The sequence below is a fragment of the Pongo pygmaeus genome, chromosome 4 (genome assembly GCF_028885625.2).
Source record: "Pongo pygmaeus isolate AG05252 chromosome 4, NHGRI_mPonPyg2-v2.0_pri, whole genome shotgun sequence".
Lineage (NCBI taxonomy): Eukaryota > Metazoa > Chordata > Mammalia > Primates > Hominidae > Pongo > Pongo pygmaeus.
The window spans coordinates 96,339-119,924 of record NC_072377.2 but is presented as its reverse complement, the minus strand read 5'-3'; the positions used below and the strand labels follow the sequence as shown (position 1 = coordinate 119,924).

Sequence of the window (23,586 nt, the reverse complement as noted above, 5' to 3'; positions counted from 1 at the left end):
AATCGAAGAGCTCCACCATCTTTCTTGAATTAACCACACCTATACAGTTTTGTCTTAAAGTATCTTGAAAGTGCAGCAAGAATTTAAAAACCTTAAGGAAGAAATATGAATGTAGAACTTGTCTAGATTTTTTTTTTTTCCCCAAAATATACCAGTTGTGAGGAGGATTCCGGGAAGATGGTGGAGTAGGAGGCACCAGCAGTCTGTCTCCCCATCCGGACAACACCTGCACTGGCAGAATCTGTCTGCCATAACTATTTTGGAACTCTGGAGTCTACTAAAAGCATGAAGGGCAAATTGTGGTTGACTGTCGTCAATTTCAGCTCTTGGCCCGGCAGGCAGCCCCACCTCCAGCCCTGCAGGCAGCTGTGCCTGTGTTCCTGGAGCAGCTTGCAAGAACAAAAGTGGCCAAAAACCCCCAAGAAACAAAAAAGAAAACCCCTGTCATCCAAATACAGTGGATCAGTGCTGAGGACTAAGCTCTGATTTTTTTAATCTTGCCTAAATGCCTATCTGAGGGGTCTGGGGAGTTCATGCCCTACAAACCATAAATTCTCATCAGGTGGTTTTTATTTAGCCCTACAGATCATAACTTTCCAATCTGACTCTGGCATAACATCAAGTGACAAAGAAGAAAGTTAAAATATTTTACCGCAAAATATGTTTCTTTGCCATATTTTGAAATGGCCCTGCAAAGCTGTCCTTGGTGGGGGAAAATTTGTATCTGTAAAGATGCTCTATTAACATAGCTAGATCTTTTTCTTCCGGGCCCTCCCAATCCTGAAGAGAGTAACTAAAATCTAGTACCTTTTAAAGGTCTGAATAGGAAACATCTGTCATCTATTGTCCCTAAGGGCAGCCACCATAAGATTCAAAAGAACCTTTGTCTCCACAATCTTTTATCTTTACCTGAACACTTCCTTTCTATTGATTCCAGGTCTTTAGAAGAACTCAACCAATTGTCAGCCAGAAAATGTTTAAATTCACCAAATCCCCTAGTTGTCCTGCCTTTCTGGACCAAACCAATGCATTTCTTAAATTTATTTGATTGATGTCTCAATATCCCTAAAATGTATAAAACCAAGCTGTACCCTGACCACCTCAGGCACATGTTCTCAGGACCTCCTGAGGGCTGTATCAGGGGCCAGAGTCACTCATGTTTGGCTCAGAATAAATCCCTTCAAACATTTTACAGAGTTTGACTCTTTTCGTTAACAGTGCTCTAATCACTGTGGCTGGTGACCACAGAGGTGCAGACAAAGAGGTGCAAGATCAATATTGTTGCACCTTTTCCCACTGTTCGGCCGCCACCTACCACTGCCACTGAAGTGACTTCCAGGGGATTTAAAGAGGTGGTGCCCTTCTGCCACCCCTTTCATTTTTTTCTCTTTTCCCCTTTTGTGAGCCAGACATTAAACACTAGGACATTTAAAAAAAATGTATACAAGGAAAATTAGAAAATGACCATGTATGCTCAAAGAAAGGACCAGGCTCAGAAGGAACTGAAATGACCTTATGGTTACACCTCAGGCTGGGCCTTGGCACAGAGGCAGCCTATAATAATAATAATAATAATAATAATAATAATAATAAAACTAACAATAAGCAGAAACAATGATATGGGAGTTAAGAAGAAATTAGGCAGATAGTGAAGGAAAGAAAGTCTGTAGTAACGTTTCCTTTTAATGAAAAGCAGCCCCCAAATCATTTTCTTTTCTAACAAAGAGCAGCCTTTAAAATTGAGCTGCAGACATAGACAAGCAAGCTGGAAGCTCATACAGGTGAATGCTGGCAGTTGTGCCAATAGGAAAAGGCTACCTGGGACTAGGCATGTTCAGAATGGCAGCTCCATCTTCCCTTCTTTTGCCAGCCACGTGTATAGTAAGGAGCAGGCAAGATGGCGCTGGCCAAGTAGAAAGGACATTTGCATAAGATTAGGGTGGGGTGGCCAGCCTCCCCGACCCACACACTATGTAAATGTCACACCTGGTCCAACCAATCTGTGGGCCCCATGTAAATGGGATACCACCTCCTCAAGCCTGCCTATAAAATCTGGTGCTCTCTGCCGCAGGCCAGATTTCTCTTTTGGGCACCCCTCTCTGTCTTGAGAGTAAGAGCTCTTCTCCTTTCTCTTTCTTTTGCCTATTAAACCTCCACTCCTAAACTCCTCATGTGTGTCCATGTCCTTAATCTTCTTGTTGTGAGATGATGAACCCCGGGTATTTACTCCAGAAAACAGTGCCGCTTCAACAACATAAAAAGCAAACCCCAAGGGAGGGGGAAAGTCTGCTTTGCAGAGTTGTCACATAATTAGATTTGAATGTCCAATTTTCAACAAAATGTCACAAGGCCTTCAAAGAAACAGGAAAGTATGTTCCATTCAATGGAAAAAATAATTAGAAACTGTCCCTGGAAAAGACTTGATAGTAGGCCTACTAGGAAAAGACTTTAAAACAACAGTCTTAAAGATGCTCAAAAAACTAAAGAAAGACGTGAAGAAAATAAAGTGATGTATGAAAAAGTGAAAATATCAACAAAGATATTAAAAATCCTAAAAAGAAGCCAAACGAATTCTGGAGCTGAGAAGTATAATAACTGAAATGAAAAATTCACTAAAGGGGTTCAAAGGCAGATTTGAGCAGGCAGAAGAAAGAAAAGTGAACAAAGCCTAAAAGACCTGTGGGATACCATCAAGCAGCCAGCATATGTAAAATGGGAGTTCCAGAAGGAGAGTAAAAAGGCATAGAATATTTGAAGAAATAATGTGTGAAAACTTCCCAAATTTGAGGAAAGACATGAATACAAACATCCAAGAAGCCTGATAAGCTCCAAGTAAGAGGAACTCAAAGAGACACACACCAAAACACATTATAATCCAACTTTTGAATGACAAAGACAAAGACAGAATCCTGAAAGCAGCAAGAGAGAAGTGACTCATCACATACAAGAATCCTTAGTAAGATTGTCGGCATATTTTGCATCAGAATCTTTCAAGTCCAGAAGGCAGTGGGTCAAAACATTCAAAATGATAAAAGAAAAAAATCCTGTTGACAAGGACTCTTATATCTAGCAAAACTATGCTTCAAAAGTGAGGGTGAAATTAAGACATTCCCAGATAAACAAAAGCTGGGGGGATTTGTTACCACTAGACCCACCCTGCAGAAACAAGGGAGTCCAGCAGGGTGAACTCAAAGGACATTAAACAGTAACTTGAAGGACTATGAAGAAATAAAGATCTCAATACAGGTAAATATATGCAAATTATGAAAGCTAGTATTAATGTAACAATGGCTTGTAACTGCCTTTTTGTTTTCTACATGATTTAAGACACTAATATATTTATAAGAATTATTAGTTTATGTTTAACTAATACTTCATACTACTAGTAATAATTAGTAATACTTTATACTAATAAAGTATAAAGATGTAATTTTCTGACATCAGCAACCAAAAGGGGTGAGACAGAGCTGTAAAGGAACAGAATTTGTTTATGTTATTAATGTTAAGCTTGTATAAATTCAAATTAGTGTTATAACTTTAGGATAATAAGTGTAATCCCCATGGTAATCAAAAGGAAAATAGCTATAGAATGTACACAAAAGGAAACGAGGAAAGAATTTAAGACTTTTACTACAAAAAATCAACTAAACACTGAAGAAGACAGTAATGCAGGAAATGGACAAAAAAGCTACACAGCACATACATAGAAAACAAATGGACAAATGACAGGAGCCCCTGTTTATCAGTAACTACTTTAAACATAAATGTGTTACCCCATCAAGAGACAGAAACTGGCAAAACTGATTTTTTTTTTTTTTAAGTCTCGCTCTGTCGCTCAGGCTGGAGTTGAGTGGTGTGATCTCAGCTCACTGCAACTTCTGCCTCCTGGGTTCAAGTGATTCTCGTGCCTCAGCCTCCCAAGTAGCTGGGATTACAGTCGCACACCACCACACCCAGCTAATTTTTGTATTTTTAGTAGAGACGGGGTTTCACCATGTTGGCCAGGCTGGTCTCAAACTCCTGACCTCAGGTGATCCACCCACCTTGGCCTCCCAAACTGCTGGGATTACAGGTGTGAGCCACCACACCCAGCCTGCAAAATGGATTTTTGAAAAAATCCCACATGATCCAACTATATGGTGTCCACAAAAGACTCACCTGAGATTCAAAGACATAAACAATTCCAAACTGAAAAGATGGGAAAATATATCCACGCAAATAGTAACCAAGAGACAGCAGGAATGACTATATTAATATCAGATAAAATAGACATTAAATAATAAAATGTCACAAGATACCATGAAGAACCTTATATATTAATACAAGGTTAAATACAGCAAGAAGATATAACAATTATAGACATTTACAGACCTAATGACAGACCATCAAAATGTATGCAGCAATATTAACAGAATTGAAGACAGACACAGACAGCTCTACAATAATTGTTGGAGACTTCAATACCTCACTGTTTCTCTGTCAATGGACAGAAGAACCAGACAGAAGATGTATTTTTAAAAATGGAGGACTTTAACAACACCATAAACCAACTCAATCTAACAGACATATGCAGAACGCTCTACCCAGCAGTGTCATTATTCTGCCTTCATGTTTGAAAGGTATTTTTGCTGGACATACACATGCTTCTCAAGTGCACACATGAGACAACTTCCAGGGCAGAACATATGTTAGGCCACAAATTAAGTCTTGGTAAACTTAAAAAGATAGATATCACACAAATTATCTTCGCCGATCACAAAGGGATGAAGTTAGAAGTCAATAATAGAAATAAGACTGAAAAATTCACAAAATTGTGGAAATTAATCAACAACGGATCAAAAAGGAAATCACAAGAAAAATGAGAAGATGTTTGAAATGAAATGAAAACAAAAACACAACATATTACAACTTACGGGAGGCAGCAAAAGCAGTGTTAAGGGGGAAATTTATAGCTATAAATGCTTACATTTTCAAAAAGTAAAGATCACAAATCAACAACCTAACTTTACAACTTAAGGAACTAGAAAAAGAAGAAAAAAACTAAACCCAAAGCTAGCAGATGAAAGGAAACAATAAAGATTAGAACAGAGATACATGAAAGAAGAGAAAAACGAGAGACAAAATGGATGAAACCAACAATTGGTTCTTGGAAAGATAAAAAAAGTTGACAAACCTTTAGCTAACTGGACTGAAAAAAGATTTATGTTACTAAAGTCAGATTAAAGAGGGGATATTACTTACTACTGATTCTACAGAAATAAAAAGGATTATGAAAAATTATTATTAGCTGTACCACCAATAAATTGGATAATCTAGATTAATTCCTGGAGACACAAAGCCTACCAAGATTAAATCAGGAAGAAATTTAAAATGTGCATATACCTATGACTGCTAAGTAGACTGAATCAGTAATCTAAAAATCTTTTAACAAAGAAAAGCCTGGAACTCATGGTTTCGTTGGTGAATTTTACCAAACATTTAAATAAGAATACCACCCCTTTTCTAATTTTTCCAAAAAATTAAAGAGGAGGGAATACTTCCTAACTCATTCTAAGAAGCACTACCAAGACAGCAGACAAAAGAAAAATATAGACCAATATCCCTTATGGACATTGTAATCTTTTCTACCTATGGATTATTTAGAAATACATAATTTCCAAGTATTTTGTGAGTTTCTAGTTATCTCTTTTATGTTATTGAGCTTTGGTTTAATAACACTGTAGTCAGAAAAAAAAAACCTCTGATCTCTGTCCTTAGAAAATTATTGATACTTTGAAAAAAATCATCTACAGTATGTAGTTTATTTTGTAAAGTGGTTCAATGTGAGCTTCAAAAGCATGTGTATTCTGCATTTGTTGTGTGCAATGTTCTAGAAATGTCAAATAGGTCAAGTTTATTATTAACGTTGTTCAGGTTTTTGATATTCTTAACGATTTTTTTTCCAATTGTTCTATGAATTGCTGAGAGGAGAGCATAAAAAACCTACATTTACTGCTGTCAATTGTTTGGTTTTATGTATTTTGAAGCTCTATTATTAGGCACTGTGTTGATAAATTGAGGCTTTTGTTGCTACAAATTGTCCCTGTCTCTGGTAATACTCATTGTCTTGAAATCTTACTTATCTGATATTAATCCACCACATACTTTCTTATGCTTAGTGGTATTTCCCCATTCTTTTAGGTTCCATCTTTGTGTGTCTTTATATTCAAAGGGCATTTTGGCCAGGTGCGGTGGCTCAGGCCTGTAATCTTAGCACTTTGGGAGGCCGAGGCAGGTGGATCACCCGAGGTCAGGAGTTTGAGACCAGCCTGGCCAACATGGTGAAACCCCATCTCTACTAAAAATACAAAAAATTAGCTGGGCGTGGTGGTGGATGCCTGTAATCCCAGCCATTTGGGAGGCTGAGGCAGGAGAATTGGTTGAACCTGGGAGGCAGAGGTTGCAGGGAGCTACGATCGCACCACCGCACTCCAGCCCAGGCGACAGTGCAAGACTCCATCTAAAAATAAATAAATAAATAAATAAATAAAAATAAAGGGCATTTTATACAACGAACATTTAGTTGCTCTTGCCTTTTTTTGAGTCTGTCCATTTCTGCCTTTTACGTGGAGTGTGTTTGGTTTACATTTAAAATAATTATTGATATGGTTGAATCAACTTTATCATCTTGTTATATAATTTCTATTTGTCCACTCTATTCTTTGTTCTTTTGTTCTTCCTTTTATCCTCTATTTTTTGGATTCCATTTTATCTCTTGAATATTTAGTTGTATCTCTTTGTATTATTTTTGATCTCAAGATTACAGTATGCATCTTTAACTCACTACAGCCTAACTGCAATTAATATTTTAAAATTCAAAACAATGTAATAACCTTTCAGTAATATAATTTCATTTACTTCCCCCAACACTTTGTGCTTTTGTTGTCATATATTTTACTTTTACATTGATTAAAAACCCCATGATACACTGATCTAAGTAGTTAATAATCTTTGAAAGACATTGATATTTACTCACGTATTTAGCCTTTCTTGTACCCTTCACCTATCTAGTATCATTTCCCTTCAACCTAAAGACCACCCTTTGGCATTTGTTTTATTGCACCTCTGCTGGTCTACTCTTCTATTAACCTAAAAATGTCATTATTTTGCCTTCATGTTTGAAAGATATTTTTGCTGGATGTACACATTTATTTTTGCTGGATATAGAATTTTTTTCTTTCAACATTTAAAAGATGTTTTTCCATTGTCTTCTGAAGCCCAGTGCTTCTGAGGAAGTCATCGGTCATTCTTACTGTTCCCTGCTGCATGCAGTTTGCCTCCTTCCTGTCAGCTGATGATGAGCTTCCTGGATCCAGGTTTCTCTGGTTTTAAACAAATTGAAAAGAATTCCAACAATAGTTCTTTATTTGTCCTGCCCTTTTCTCACTTTCCTCCCCTTCTGTGAATGCAATTACACACACTTCGACTGCTTGATAATCATACCAGTTACTGAGATTTTGTTTGTTTTTTCCTCATTCTCCTTTCTCTCTGTACTTCCATTTGGATGACTTTCTTTGGCAGGTCTTCAAATTCATGTATCCTTTCTTTGTTGTGTCCAATCTGCATTAATCCCATTCATTAAGCATTTTAATTACAGATCTTGTATTTTTTAGTTTGGAGATTTCCATTTTCTTTCTTTTTTTTTTTTTAGACGGAGTCTCACTCTGTCACCCAGGCTGGAGTGCAGTGGTGCGATCTCCGCTCACTGCAAGCTCCGCCTCCTGGGTTCACGCCATTCTCCTGCCTCAGCCTCCTGAGTAGCTGGGACTACAGGTGCCCGCCACCACGACTGGCTAACTTTTTTGTATTTTTAGTAGAGATGGGGTTTCACCGTGTTAGCCAGGATGGTCTCGATCTCCTGACCTCGTGATCCGCCTGCGTCAGCCTCCCAAAGTGCTGGGATTACAGGCATGAGCCACCACACCTGGCCCATTTTCTTCTTTTAAAATACTTTCCAAATCTGAAACTCTCCACCTCTTCATCTACTTCATCTGCCATATTTACTTATAGGTTATTTAATATATTTATTATAGTTTTTAAGAAGTCTCTGATAATTCCAACACCTGGGTGGTCTGTTTCTATTGAGAATTTTGCTGTTATTTATGAAAATGACAAAATCTGGTACCTTTGCAAATCACCCAATTCTTAAATTTTATCTCAGGGATTTTGTCTAATGCAGGCATGTTTCCTTTCAAGAGGAAATGTTCTTTCTTCTGTTAGGCAGTTAGGTGAGGGGCTTATCAGTGTAATGCATTTGGAAACAGAGCCAATTTGGGGCAGGGTTGTGGCTTTAATTCCTCTCTGAAAGCCTTGGAATTAAAGTTACAGGAGTGCAATGAGATCTCTCTCCACCTTTCAGCCCAGCCTCAGACTTCACTGGCCACCAGGACCTTCTTATCAGATTTTAATTGGGTGGAGTTTGGTTTTAAGGTTGATTAATTTCAGCCTATCTCTAGTTTCAACTCCTTTGATGGTGAGTCCATCTCTCTCTCTCTCCAGGGGGAGCCTGGAATAAGAACTGAGAGATGTTGAAACCGTGGGACTGAAATTTTAAGACTGTTAGATGACGAGATTTTGAGACCATGAGACTGTAAGAGCTGGAGATTACAACTCTTTGGAACTGTATGACTATAATTTAGCTTTTGAGGCAGGGTCTTGCTATGTTGCCCAGGCCAAGTGCAGTGGTACTATCAGAGCTCACTGTAGCCTCAATCTCCCAGGCTCAAGTAATCCTCTTACCTTGGCCTCCCAAGTAGCTGGGACCACAGGCATGCACCACCCACCATGATTGGTTAAGTTTTAGAAAAATTCTTGTAGAGCTGTGCTCTCACTATGTTGCGCAGAATGCTACTGAACTCCTGGGCTCAAGTGATCCTCCCCCTCAGCCTTGCAAAGTACTGGGATTACAGGCATGATAATGCCAGTGCACCCAGCCCATGTGACTACGAGATTCTGAGATTTCTTTTTGCTTTCTAGTCCCACCCTTCAATTTCCACTTACTCAGCAAAATTCCCTATAAGAGAATTACTTGGTAGAAAAGATTCACCTGCATTCCAGGCTCCTTCAGATTCTAATCTGTCAGCCCAGAGGTTTCCTAAATTTTGCTGATTTCTCCTTGTCTCAGCAAAGAAGGTCCTTCTCTAGTGGGCTTGCTCCCCTCTCCATCCTCCTCCAGCCTCAGTGACTGGCCCCAGGCATGACAGTGGCTTCTGTTATTTACTCATTTAGGACGGCACTGTCTCTCCACAGTTTGGTCCTTTTAGGTGTCTTCCATATCCATATCTCTTGGGTGGCTTTGAAGGAAGATGCAATTGTGTAGGCTTCTTTAGGGGTTTCTTATTGTTTTGGTGGTAAAGGTCTTCATGTTCCTCCACATTGTAACTGGACACATCTGTTCTTTGGCTCTAAATATTTTGACAATTTCCTTGGTGGTTTTGTCATCCTTTATTTAGCAGTACATTAACCCATTTATGCTGGAGGCTGCAAATTTTTTGTGTGTGAAAAATCAGACCTTGGCGATGACATTCAGCAGTAGGATATAAATAACTCCCACAAGCTTAGTGTTCCAGTAATGGAACATTAGACATAAATGGGTAAAAACATTTCCCAAATGTAAGGGTTTCTTGTTGTTGTTGATTTCTAGTTTTATTGAACTGTGGCCTTTAGATATAAATTCTTTGGTATTTGTTGACACTTTACGGACAATGGTCAATCCTAGTAAACTACACGTACACTTAAGAAGGCTGGGCATGGTGGCGCACACCTGTAATCCCAGTGGTTTGGGAGGCTGAGGCAGGAAGATTGCTTAAGCCCAGGAGTTTGAGACCAGCCTGAGAAACATAGTGAAAGCCCATCCCTACAAAAAATTTTAAAAATAAAATAATTAGCCAGGTGCGCTGGCAGATGCCTGTAGTCCCAGCTAGTTTGGAAGCTGAGGCGGGAGGATCGCTTGAGTCCAGGAGGTCAAGGCTGCAGTGAGCCGAGATCGCACCACTGCACTCCAGCCTGGGGGACAGAGTGAGACCCTGTCTCAAAAAAAAAAAAAAAAAAAAAGGAGGAGGAGGAGAAGAGTGTGGGCTCTCCAATATCCTCTAATCATATATAATATATGACAACAAAAGCACAAAGTGTTGGAGAAGTAAATGAAATTATTCTACTGAGAGATATTATTACCCTAGATCTGGGCAAAGTACATTGTAAGCCTCTGGAAAGGATTCACCATTCTGGATGCTATTATGAACATTTAAGATTCATGAGAGGAAGTCAAAATACCAACATGAAGGGGAGTTTAGAAGAGGTTGATTCCAACCCTCATGAACTTTAAAATATTAATTGAAGTTAGGCTGTAGTGAGTTAAAGATGCATATTGTAATCTTGAGAGCAAAAACAACACAAAGCGATCATACACCCTTGAGATAAATGTTTCTAAATGGACAAGAATTTTATCAGATTTTGGTTAACTTTGGAAAGTGATCCATGTGTACTTGGGAAGGATATGGATTCTAAAGTTGCTGGGCTCAGCACTCTACGTATGCCCCTTAATGGAAGAGAGTCAGTGTGTTTAATGTATATCCCAAGCAGTGCGTGGTCTGCTTACCCCGTCTGCTTTTGAGAGAGGTGAAATCTCCTACGGTAATTCTGGATTTCTCCTGGCAATTCTGTCCATTTATATTTCACACATTTTTGGACTATGTTGTTAGGGGTTCACAGATTATACCTTCCTGGCTTGTTGTTACTAGTATTATTATTGAATGATCTTCTTTAGACCCAACAATGCACTTTGCCTTTTATGATATTTAGTTTGTTATGAACATTGCTACACCAGTAATCCTTTGAATGTTGCTGGTCTATTATTTTTTGGACTGGTGTCACAGGCATTGTGCTTTTTACTTCCCACAGCTTTATTCTGCTAACTCCCTCCTCCTTTTCTGATTTCTATTTGATTGATTTCATTTCTTTTATTCTAATTCCCAGCTCACGTCTATCTCTCTTTTATGGAAATATCCTATTTCTATATTTTTCTGATTACTTTTCCCTAAACGTTTTTTGTTCTTTTTGAGACAGTCTCACTCTGTTGCCCAGGCTGGAGTGCAGTGGCACAATCTTAACTCACTGCAACCTCTATCTCCTGGGTTCAAGAGATTCTCCTGCCTCAGCCTCCTGAGTAGCTGGGACTACAGGCACCTGCCACCACGCCCAGCTAACTTTTGTGTTTTTAGTAGAGATGGGGTTTCGCCATATTGGCCAGGCTGGTCTCGAATTCCTGACCTCAGGTGATCCACCCTCCTCGGCCTCCCAAAGTGCTGGGATTACAGGCGTGAGCCCTCGCACCGGGCCCTTTTCTCTAAACTTCTCCAGACACATTTCTGTCCCAAACTGTGATGAAACAAAGTGACAAATAACTTGATAAGTGAATGTCATTTATTGGCTGAGGGTTGGGAGACAGGCAACAGTAGTCATGGAAGTCTTAGCTTCACATGACCATTTATCTCAATATTATTATTATTAATAATGATTTCCCAACCACATATTTTGACAATAGTGGATAAATGAGTAAAAACAGAATTGAATTTATATCAACTGTTTATATTCATATATTCATAGTAGTCAAGGTAAATGCATTTTTCTCCTGTTATAGAGATGAACAAATTTTATTTTTATCGTTCAAAAGCAAAAATTAATATAAAATCAAGTAGACTGTCCCTAAGTTTTGTGTTTTGCTTATTAAGTACTAGTAAATATGCATCCATATTAAAGTACCATAATTCACATGACGTTTCCAGAAGACAAGCAATTTCGTAGGTTGGGAGAGGGATGGTTTTTGATTAAAATGAGAAGAAAAAGAAACTTCACAGAAAGAAGGTGAAACAGGCAGGCCTTTGAAAGCAGCCAGGCATTTTCAGATGCAGCAAAAGCAGCGGGGCTCCCTGTGCTGTCGTTCACCCTCTCAGCAGGCACCTCTCCGTTTCTTCCCCACATCAGTCAACATCCTTGCAATATGCAAAAGGTACACCCTCACAAAGGAAAACGTCTTCTGAACAGACCACCTCACGTAAGGAATCAAATCTAGGTTGTGCCTGGCCCTTCCCCTAGCCCTGTCATTCTAACCAAAAGACATTCAATGAGTCTAACAAACCAAAGTGGCCCAGTGGTAGTTTCAAAACAACGCCCTAATTCAATTTCAGTGGAGTGCTAAGTGGTGCTGGTTAACAAAGGCTGTGCTTTTTAGGACCTAGCCAGGTGCCTTCCAGCAGCTTGCTGCAACACACCCACAACCTGGCTATCACTACAGTTTTACCCCAGCCTCAAGAACAACCTACAGCATAAATATCCCAAGAAACAGACTAAACATACAATAAATTCATTAAGCGGGACTTATCTGTATGTACAGACAATCTTGTTTTACTGTGTTCCAGCTGATTGAGCTCTGCAGATAATGTATTTTTCATGTACTGAAGATTTGTGGCAACCCCATGTCTCTGTGTCACATTTTGGTAATTCTCACAATATTTCAAACTCCATTATTATCATATCTGTTATGATGATCTGTAATCAGAGTCCTTTGGTGTTACTATTGTAATTGTTTTTGTGTGCCATGAACCATGACAATATAAGACGGCAAACTTAATCAATAAACATTGTGTGTGTTCCGAAGTTTGCACCACTGACTTGGCCATTCCTCCATCTCTCTCCCTTTCCTTGGACTTCCCTATTCCCTAAGACACAATAATATTGAAATTAGGCTAAGTAACAACCCTGCAATGGCATCTAAGCGTTCAAGTCAAAGGAAGAGTTGGACATCTCTCACGTTAAATCAAAAGCTAAAAATGATTAAGCTTTGTAAGAAAGGCATGCTGAATGCCCCAGCCAGGCCAAAAGCTAGGCCTCCTGCACCTAGAAGTTGGCTAAGCTGTAAACACTAAGGAAAAGCTACTGAAGGAAATTAAAAGTCCACTCTAAGGAACACACAAATGATATGAAAGAGAAACAGCCTTATTGCTGACATGGAGAAAGTCTTAGTGGTCTGGATAGAAGAGAAAACCCTAGATACAACATTCCCTTAAGCCAAAGCCTAACCCAGATGAAGCCCCTAACTCTCTTCAGTTCTATGAAGGCTGAGAGAGGTGAGGAAGCTGCAGAAGAAAAGCTTGAAGCTAACAGAGGTGAGTTCATGAGGTTTAAGGAAAGAAGCCATCTCCTTAACATAAAAATGCAAGGTGAAGCAGCAGGTGCTGATGGAGAAGCTGCAGAAAGTAATCCAGAAGATCTGGCTAAGACCATTGATGAAGGTGGCTGTGCTTAACTACAGATTTTCAATGTAGACAAAACAGCCTTCTATTGAAAGAAGATGCTGTCTAGGACTTTCCTAGCTAGAAAGGCAAAGTCAATGCCTGCCTTCAAAGCTTCAAAGGACAGGCTGACTCTCTTGTTAGGAGCTGGTGCAGCTGGGGACTTTCAGTTGAAGCTGATGCTTATGGACCATTCTGAACCTCCCAGGGCCCCTAAGAATCATGCTCAGTCTACTTGGCCTTGCTCTATAAATAGAACAACAAAGGCTGGATGACAGCACGTCTGTTTATGGCATGGTTTACTCGATATTTTAAGCCCACTGTTGAGACCCACTATTCAAAAAAAGACTCCTTTCAAAATATTACTGCTCACCGACAGTACATGTGGTCACCCAAGAGCTCTGATGAAGATGCACAAGCAGATAAATGTTTCCATCTGTGGTAACACAACATCCATTCTGCAGCCTATGGCTCAAGACTAATTTTGACTTTCAAGTCTTATTATTTAAGAAATACATTTTGTAAGACTATAGCTGCCATAGAGAGTGATTCCTCTGATGGATCTGGGCAAAGCACATTGTAAACCTCTGGAAAGGATTCACCATTCTGGATGCTATTATGAACATTTAAGATTCATGAGAGGAGGTCAAAATAGCAACATGAAGGGGAGTTAAGAAGAGGTTGATTCCAACCCTCATGGATGACATTGAGGGGTTCAAGCCTTCCATGGAGGAAGGAACTGCAGACGTGGGGAAAATAGCAAGAGAACTAGGATTAGAAGTGGAGCCTGAAGATGTAACTGAACTGCTGCAATCTCAGGATAAAACTTGAATGAATGAGGAATTGCTTCTTATGGATGAGCGAAGAACATGGTTTATTAAGATGGAATCTGTTGGGAGGCTGGGGCGGGTGGATCACCTGAGGTCAGGAGTTTAAGACCAGCCTGGCCAACACGGTGAAACCTGCCTCTACTAAAAACACAAAAATCAGCCAGGCGTGGTGGTGGGTGCCTGTAATCCCAGCTACTCAGGAGGCTGAGGCAGAGGAATTGCTTGAACCTGGGTGGCGGAGGTGGCAGTGAGCTGAGATTGCACCACTGTACTCCAGCCTGGGTGACAGAGCAAGACTCCATCTCAAAAAAAACCCCAAAAACCAAAAGATGGAATCTGCTCCTGATGAAGATGCTGTGAACACTGTTGAAATGACAACAAAGGATTTAGAGTATTCCATAAACTTAGTTGATAAACAGAAGGGTGTGAGAGGATCGACTCCAATTCTGAAAGAAGTTGTATGGTGGGTAAAATGCTGTCAAACGGTATTGCCTGTTGGAGTAATCGTTCATAAAAGGAAGAGTCAATGTGGAAAACTTCATTGTGGTCTCATTTTAAGAAGCTGCCACAGCCACCCCAACCTTCCGCAACCACTTCCATGATCAGTCAGCAGCCATCAACATTAAGGTAAAACCTTCCACCAATAAAGAGATTATGACTCACCGAAGGCTCAGATAATCATTAGCATTTTTAATCAATATTTTAAAATTAAGGTATGTATGCTGTTTTTAGACCTAAAGCTATTGCACACTTAGACTATAGCATAAACATAACTTGTATATGTGCTGAGAAACCAAAAACTTCGTGTGTCTGGCATTAGTGTGGTATCTGCCTTACTTTGCTGGTCTGGCACTGAGACCACAATCCCTTCCAGGTGGGCCTGCACAGTGACTTAGCTCTGAGGTGCTCACTACAATCCCTTCCAGGTGGGCCTGCACAGTGACTGCTGCAGTGACTTAGCTCTGACGTGCTCACTACAATCCCTTCCAGGTAGGCCTGCACAGTGACTGCTCCAGTGACCTAGCTCCGAGGTGCTCATTACAATCCTTTCCAGGTGGGCCTGCACAGTGACTTCTCCAGTGAGCTAGCTCTGAGGTGCTCACTACAATCCTTTCCAGGTGGGCCTGCATCGTGACTGCTGCACTGACTTAGCTCTGAGGTTCTCACTACTATCCCTTCCAGGTGGGCCTTCACTGTTACTGCTGCAGTAACTTAGCTCTGAAGTGCTCAGTACAGTCCCTTCCAGGTGGGCCTGCATTGTGACTGCTGTAGTAACTTAGTTCTGAGGTGCCTCCTCTGGAGAATGACTTATCTCCTTCCTTCGAAGAGTGCAGTGCAAGTTTATTGGGGGTGGGGGACAAAGAGGGCTCCACACTCCTGGGAAGCCTGAGAAACCCTTGTTGCTAGGACATGCAACCTTGTTTGACCCTTCATTTGGGATGAGGGTGGGAGGAGCCAGAAGCCAGAGGAAAGAACTGAGCCAGTGCCCTGATGGGCCCAATTCCTGCCCTGCCCAGGGAAAGGGCAGGTTCCTCCAGGTTGGCCACAGTCTCAGAGCTACAGGGGAGGTACTCACACAGGCTTCCTGCTGCAGGTGCTGCAGGGCCCTCTTGGCTGGGAGGAGGAAGCTGGTGAGGCAGTGCAGCCCGTCCCCACCGTGGCACCTCTCAGCCACGCTGAACAGCTGCCAGAGCACCGTGGCTGCCGTGGCTTCAAACGGTGGGTACAAGGCAGAGAGCGTCCTCTGGATATAGGCATCAAGAGATTCCAGATCCTGAAATGAAAGAGAGAATTCAGAAACTTTAGGGACATAACTCAAGACAGGTGCACACCACAGTCCAAGGCTGGCACTGAAGGATCCACACGGAAGTCCCTTGTCCTGTGTCTGGCATGATGTGAGTTAACTGAGAAAGACAAAAGGTGCAGGCGAATCCATGGTGCAGGGCGAGCTCCTGGTGGTTCTCCTTGTGCTGTCACACAGCAGAGGAGCAGGTGCATTAGGCAGACCTGTGGCCCTGTCCTGGGGCAGGGGCTCTATATACCACCTCTAAAAATGTGGGCTGCCATTCCTATCACACTCACACTGAGGCACAACCAAGCCTAGATTTGGGTAAGTTTCATCCCCTGCACCTGAACAGCATAGGGTCTTTGGTGTGGGGCTGTGAGTCCCGCGGGAGCTACCCCTCCCGGCTCTCCTGGGTTTGTACAGGGAGGAGGGGACAACCACTTGTGGGGAGGACAGAGCTGGCCCACGCACCACTTTGTTCTCAGAAAACAAGCTCATCCACAGCAAATACATTTTAATTGTGTCGATGATTTTGTTTTCATTTAAACAGTACTGATGGTGAAAACCTTAGGGTGCCCTCCTCAAGGTTGCTGAATTGTGCCCATTTGGCACCCTAAAAACAGGATCATTGGCCACTGATTTCCACTTGGCATTTTGGTGCAACATGCTTTTATGAAGAGGCAATGATTCTTGTTTAAAAATTTGTAATGCTGTTTTTAGAGTAACAATCCCTGAGGAAATACCACAAGGCTCATGTGTGTAGAAAAGAACTGCAAGGCAGTGAAAGCCAAAGAAGCTAAAAATTGTGAAGTCAGTTTTTATAATGGCACAACAGTTACATCAGAAACACCTCTGAATAGCTAATCACACAGATAATTTTCTAAGGAAATTGAAAATAAAACACAGACTCCTCTGGCCTGCAGTGGGAGAAGGGTCTGTCTTGTCAGCTGGGCCTGTGACTGGAGGTACCTACAGCAGAGCTCAGCTTCTGGAAACCACGTGACTCAGGGAAGGTCAGGGCTGGGCTCCTGAGTCCTGTGTCCCACAGTAGAGCCTCCTGCCGGCCTGACCACCCCACGGGTCAGCTCCCTTCCCTGCACACACTGGCTTGTTCTCACCCACCCGACAGGGCCACTCACTTGTTGACAGGAATGATCTAAATACAGTCTGAGTTCATGCAGAAATGCTATGCCATCTAATTTCCAAAAACTCAAATCACACCTGAGCCACACAGCAAACACACAGTCCATGAGAATGAGTGGGCCCGCCTCAGGCCAGGGACAGAATCACCCACATCGGGCACCAGGATGGCTGTGCCTTGGGATTTGGGGCAAAGGCTCAATTGACACAGGAGAAATGGGCAGGAAAGAAGAGGAACATGATCTAGGAGAGGCGTCTTGAATGGCCTGTTCTGCAGGAGCTGAAATGCCGACACTGGGCCATCCCCGGGAGAGGCCTGTTCCGCAGGGGCTGAAATGCCGACACTGGGCCATCCCCGGGAGAGGCCTGTTCCGCAGGGGCTGAAATGCCGACACTGGGCCATCCCCGGGAGAGGCCTGTTCCGCAGGGGCTGAAATGCTGACACTGGGCCATCCCCGGGAGAGGCCTGTTCCGCAGGGGCTGAAATGCCGACACTGGGCCATCCCCGGGAGAGGCCTGTTCCGCAGGAGATGAAATGCCGACACTGGACCATGCCCGGGAGAGATGTGTTCTTCAGGAGCTGAAATGCCGACACTGGGCCATCCCCGGGAGAGGCGTCCTCCTACTTCTCTGATTCCCAAATCTGGGCCCATTCCTCCCCCACCCTCAAGTCCAGATGTGGTCAGCAGCCCAGAGCTCTGTCCAGGGCCACCTTCTCCAGGGCCATCATCTGAACTGCCAGATATGAGGAAGGAGACGGCTGGTGCACTGCGCTGTCAAGCCCTGGCCCTACCTCTGCCTGATTCCATGGTGACTGGGGCAGACCCCATGCTCCACTCAGTGGGTCCCACCTGCACCCCCTCCTCAGGATGGCTCCCACTGGGGCCACTCAGGGCCTGGGCCAGGCCAGAGCTGCCCCAGGGAAGCTGCCTGCAGACCGAGCGTTGGGTAGGTTGAGGCGCTGAGTAAGCCAAGTGAGCCATGAACCAGGTTTATTCATAGCAGCTTTCGATTGCTCCTGACTCCTGTGGATGTGTGCACGTGTGTTGCAGAGCGACCGGTGTGTGCACATGTGTTGCAGATTGTGTGGGTGTGTGCACGTGAGTTGCAGAACGTGTGAGTGTGTGCACGTGTGTTGCAGATTGTGTGGGTGTGTGCATGTGTGTTGCAGAGCAACCGGTGTGTGCACGTGTGTTGCAGATTGTGTGGATGTGTGCATGTGTGCTGCAGAGCAGCTGCTACAGTTCCGGTGCCCGCCAGTCCCTTGGCACTTCGCTGAGCTTTGCCCTGAACTCTGTGCAATCACTTAGCCAATGGGGCAGTGGCGGTAGAGCAGGAATGGAAGACGGTGTCCAAAAACCCATTTTAAAGCTTCACTCTTCAATGAAGGATTTATTTTCCCAATTAACTTAAAAATTTTATTGAAACGAGGGTAACATTGTAAAGTTAAGATGCTTGTTTCTCAGCCTATCTGCATTCCCTGGCTGGCAGCTCCACGCCCACAGGGGACACAGCCCAGCCCAGCCCAGCTTCTGTGTCACCTGTGGGTTACCGTGTCCCTCTGGCACCAACACATGGTGATACCCACAATGCTGTAGCCCAGGGTGTGGCACCTGGAGGGGGCATGGGAGGTACTTTTAATTCACTGCTGTGGCCTTTGCCTCAGCAAAAAATTGCCGGATTTTTTTTTTGGAGACAGAGTCTTGCTCTGTCACCCAGGCTGGAGTGCAGTGGTGTGACCTAGGCTCACTGCAACCTCCGCCTCCCGGGTTCAAGTGATTCTCCTCTCTCAGCCTTCCGAGTAGCTGGGACTACAGGTGTGTACCACCACTAACCGCGCCTGGCTAATTTTGCTATTTTCAGTAGAGATGGGGTTTCACCATGTTGGCCAGGCTGGTCTCAAACTCCTGACCTCCTGATCTCCCCACAAAAAGCAGGACATCTGTGGGCAGCAGACACCCGTGCCTCCTTCAAGCAGGGCCCTGGGGACAGCGGGGGCACCCACACTGCCCCTGCTCTGCCCCAGTTCCCATCAATGGCCACTTTCTCAGCACAGCAGTGTGGTGACTGAGGTCGGGTGTGAAACCCACACCCCCAGGAGGCTCGCTCTGGGCTGCCACCTGGTCACAGCTGCTCAGGCCCATCAGGACCCAGTGATGGCTCCTGGCGTCTGGCCCAGGTACCCGTGCCCATCTCTGGTTTCCTATCTGTGCAGAGTCAGAAACCACCATTGAATCAACACCTGTCTAGGAAGCCTCGTCCCAAACAGGGCCTGGTGTGCAGGTCGGTCTGTCTACACCCAGCCATCTGCACCCGGTCTGTCTACACCAGCCCTGCTTTCCACTCAGGCTTCTGTGTATTTTGGATTCTTGACCCTCTCCGCTGGAGACGCTGAAGATGCTTCTAAGGCTAAAAGTTCCATTGGCCCAAAGTTGGTACAACAGGGTGCTAGGAAGGAAGGATGGCAAGGGGGAAGGAAGGGAGCGTGCCTTGCCTCTCTGGGTTTCTGTTCTACATTCTTTAAAGAGTTCAGCAATCACCAAAAGCCACATCGTCCCTGGTTCCTAACGCACTGACTTTATCACCTGAATAGATTTAGAAAGATTCCCAGGTCCTGGTGAAAAGCTTCACCCAGCAAATGTCTTACTCTCCTGAAATGGTTTTCTGATTCCCATAACCAACCCAATCCACAAGGGAAGCCCATTGGAGATGCAGGCCCTGGTGGCAGGGGATGGCTGAGTGCTCCAGAGTCTGGGGTCAAGCTGGTAGTCTCTGTTTCGAGGTCTCTTCTCTCCTAATTCCCTGAGCCTGTGTGGCTACTGTGCCAGAAAGGTGCTGCTCCACTCCACCACACTCTAATTCCTATATCCCTGAAGCCCAGGTATACATACCTGGCACACCTGGACCCAAGCTGGTGCCCCAGCCCCGCCCGGATCACTGGATTGGGAGCTACTGGGCCAGGTGGTGATGCTATTTGCTCTCTGATGAGCCCCACAGAGGTCCAGCCAGAGCTCCTGGCCACACCAGGGCAAGTGCAGAGAAAGCCTTGGCTCAGTTCCCCTCCTCACTGACACATGCCTACCAAGCCCAGGCCCAGGGCAACCCCTGTCCTCCAGGGACTCACAGTCCAGGGTGAGGCCAGACCCAGGGCGGGGATGGGCAGGTGGGATACCAGGGTGAGCCCTCAGCAGTGTCCGGAGTCTAGGCCAGCTTCCCGGAAGAAGGGGCATCTGAGCAGGGCCTGAGGGTAAGAAAGTCTTGCTGTGGGAGCAGATGGGTAAGGGAGCACCCAAGACTCTCCCAGGTGAGCCTTCAGGCCTGGCAGCCCCTCCTTCCTCCTAGGAAGGCCAGGGTTGTCCAGGCTTGTTGGAGGCCTCAGGGGCAACGTCAGGCAACTTACAATGGCAGGACAGGGTGGAGCCAGGGCCTGGGTGCCCAGGATGGGGCCCAGAGCAGAGGAGAGCAGTGGACCCCAGAGGGGCCAAGCATGGGGTCTCTGGGGGCCAGGGTCCCTGACAGCAAACATCAAGTAGGCCCTGTCCAGTGAGCCCCAGGGGCTGTGCCTGATGGGTACGTGTGGCCGCCTCAGCAGGGCTGGCACCCTCCTCCAGCAGACAGAGATGGGCGGGACCTGGAGCGGCTTTACAGTTGGCTGAGCATTAATAATGAGCCATTATGCCAAACCCTAAAGCCTGAGAGAGGTGTTTCTACATCCGCAAGTCCCGCTGGGGCGGCCCCTGAAGCTGCACATTCCAGCCTCTTCCCACGTCTGCACTGAGCAGGCCTTGGCGGGAAAAGAATCGGATAAGAACTGCATCCTGCATATGAGTCTCCACACGTGGGCACACATACAGTACCTACACACCTATGCGCGTACACACACACGTACATACACGAGAACTGTGCCCTGCACCTCATCTCTCACCACACACACGTGCACATACACACACAGAAGCTGCACGTGGCACCTCAATATCCCTGTGGGTACAAACGTGCACACACACACACAGGAGCTGCACATGGCACCTCGGTATCCCTGTGGACACAAACGAGCACACACACACACCCAGGAGCTGCACACGGCACCTCAATATCCCTGTGGACACAAACGTGCACATACACACAGAAGCTGCACGCGGCACCTCGGTATCCCTGTGGGCACACACGTGCACACAGAACTCAGTAACGCAGCTACACTCCTCCTGTCCCTGCCTGTGCAGCCACCCTGGGCTCCGGCTCTTACGTCCACGCCTACATCTGCTCTCAGCCCTCACCCTGCTGCAGGGGGAGCCACTCGTGAATTCAGCGATGCATGGAGCTTGCAGAGTGGGGTCCTGACAAAAACCTCTAACTTAAATTTGTTTCAGGTTTTGAAATGTGAGCATGCTGTGGACAATTACAAAGTGCAGTTCTACATGTTCATTAAATCGGCCACCAAGTATTGTTGGCAGATTTTTCTGCCAAACTAACAACAAAATTCCTTGAAATAAATAAATATGCAAGTATTTTAATATAACTCTGTTTAGGCCTAAGGTAATTTCTATCATGAAATCTAAACAGTAAAATTTTAATCCGAGGACTGGAACCTTCTTCTGCAAAACAAAGGGCTGGATGGGGGAGCTGTCAGGCCCCCGGAGACGGACCCCAACCTGCCCAGACGCCTTTCCTGGAGCAGCAGTACTCGTGCTTTCCTCAAGGAACTGAAAATAACTAGGAGGAGAACCACAATATACTATGCCCAGTTCTTTCACACTCAAAACAAGGGTCCTCAGAATTTTTACAGTGGTGAAGGCCCTCAACAAAAAGTGTGCAAGACTGATGTTAACCACAATCAGTCCTGAGCTGGGTTCTTTATGCTAAATATGACCTTAGCTGGAAGAAGGGTTTGTTCATTCCAAACCATGGCTAGGCAGAAAAGATTAAACCAATCTAAAAGAAAATTTCCTATAGTCTTAATTATACCAAATCTAACTTTTCTACCATTGCGTCCAATTAGGGAAATTGCTGGCTTCCATCAATACCTGGTCCCACGACAGAGCAGGACAGAGAGGCGGCAGGTACGTGCTCGGCTCTTGGGCCCCCCCAGCTTCTATAGCTGCCGTATGTTACAGTTCTGCAGGAGAGCAGTTGATAACAACCATTCTTTCCTGCTTATGTCGTCTTGAAAACCATTAGGTAGAAAAAAAAAATCCTCAACATGTGTCGGCTTAACTAGATGTACGCTTCTCACGTCTCAAAGGGAAAAATGCATTCTTCTTCCTCCAAGAGTCTGCTGGCTTTGCTGCTAGCAGCACGGCTGAATGAAACCAGAACAAACCAACTTCAAACGAAAAGCGAATTCCCTTTTGTCTGGGGCCAGCTGCTTTGCCAGTTCTGTCTAGGATCCTGTTTTAAACAGCACACCTGGCCTCCCCAAACCACTGCCATGCCTGTTTCCAAAGAGAAATAACTAATTCTGGATGATACCATTGACAAGATGGTTGAAACTAATTTTTCTAAATTGTAGATCTGACAGCAGATTCCACATAAATCATCAATATGGTTTCTTTCGAATACCTTCAGATTCCATTTAACAATATAAATAGGAGTAGGTACAAAAGCGGTAAGTGGAGCTATGCTGTGTATTTGCATGACTGGATTTGAAATTTCACCTAACACCCTTCCAAAGCAGCTTCTGAGCAGGGCCCCCAGCCACAGCTGTGAATCCACAGCCGTGACGGGAATCAGCCTCATGGAGAAGTCTTCAAGACAGGAGCATGAGAACCCAAAACAGCCCTCACCCACTGTGCACTGTTCCTCCACCTTCAGGACAGGAACACCAGAACCCAGAACAGCCCTCACCCACTGTGGAGTGTTTCTCCACCTTCAGGATGGGAACACGAGAACCAGAACAGCCCTCATCCACTGTGCAGTGTTTCTCCACCTTCAGGATGGGAACACGAGAACCAGAACAGCCCTCACCCACTGTGGAGTGTTTCTCCACCTTCAGGATGGGAACACGAGAACCAGAACAGCCCTCATCCACTGTGCAGTGTTTCTCCACCTTCAGGACAGGAACACCAGAACCCAGAACAGCCCTCACCCACTGTGGAGTGTTTCTCCACCTTCAGGACAGGAACACCAGAACCCAGAACAGCCCTCACCCACTGTGGAGTGTTCCTCCACCTTCAGGACAGGAACACCAGAACCCAGAACAGCCCTCACCCACTGTGGAGTGTTTCTCCACCTTCAGGATGGGAACACGAGAAACAGAACAGCCCTCACCCACTGTGCAGTGTTTCTCCACCTTCAAGATGCAACACCAGAACCAGAACAACCCTCACCCACTGTGCAGTGTTTCTCCACCTTCAGGACGGGAACAACAGAACCAGAACAGCCCTCACCCACTGTGCAGTGTTTCTCCACCATGGAGGGAGCTGGCACCTTGTTCTGATTTGATTTTAAGTCTTACAGCAGGAAGGTTGTAATTTATGGTGTTAGTGAAAAACCACAGATATGATTT

The 23,586-nt window shown here is 44.5% G+C and overlaps 1 protein-coding gene across 2 annotated transcripts in view; it reads right to left on the bottom strand.

Moving 5' to 3' along the window:
• The window catches only part of PLEKHG4B (pleckstrin homology and RhoGEF domain containing G4B), a 104,317-nt gene that overhangs the window by 62,946 nt on the left and 17,785 nt on the right, over positions 1-23,586 (bottom strand). For both annotated transcript variants that reach the window (XM_063664609.1, XM_054489160.2), the window contains exon 2: positions 15,735-15,932. Coding sequence is in view for 1 of the 2 variants with exons in the window: in XM_054489160.2 (XP_054345135.1) it covers positions 15,735-15,932 (198 nt within the window). In the remaining variant the exon portion in view is untranslated. The remainder of the gene's footprint in view (positions 1-15,734; positions 15,933-23,586) is intronic.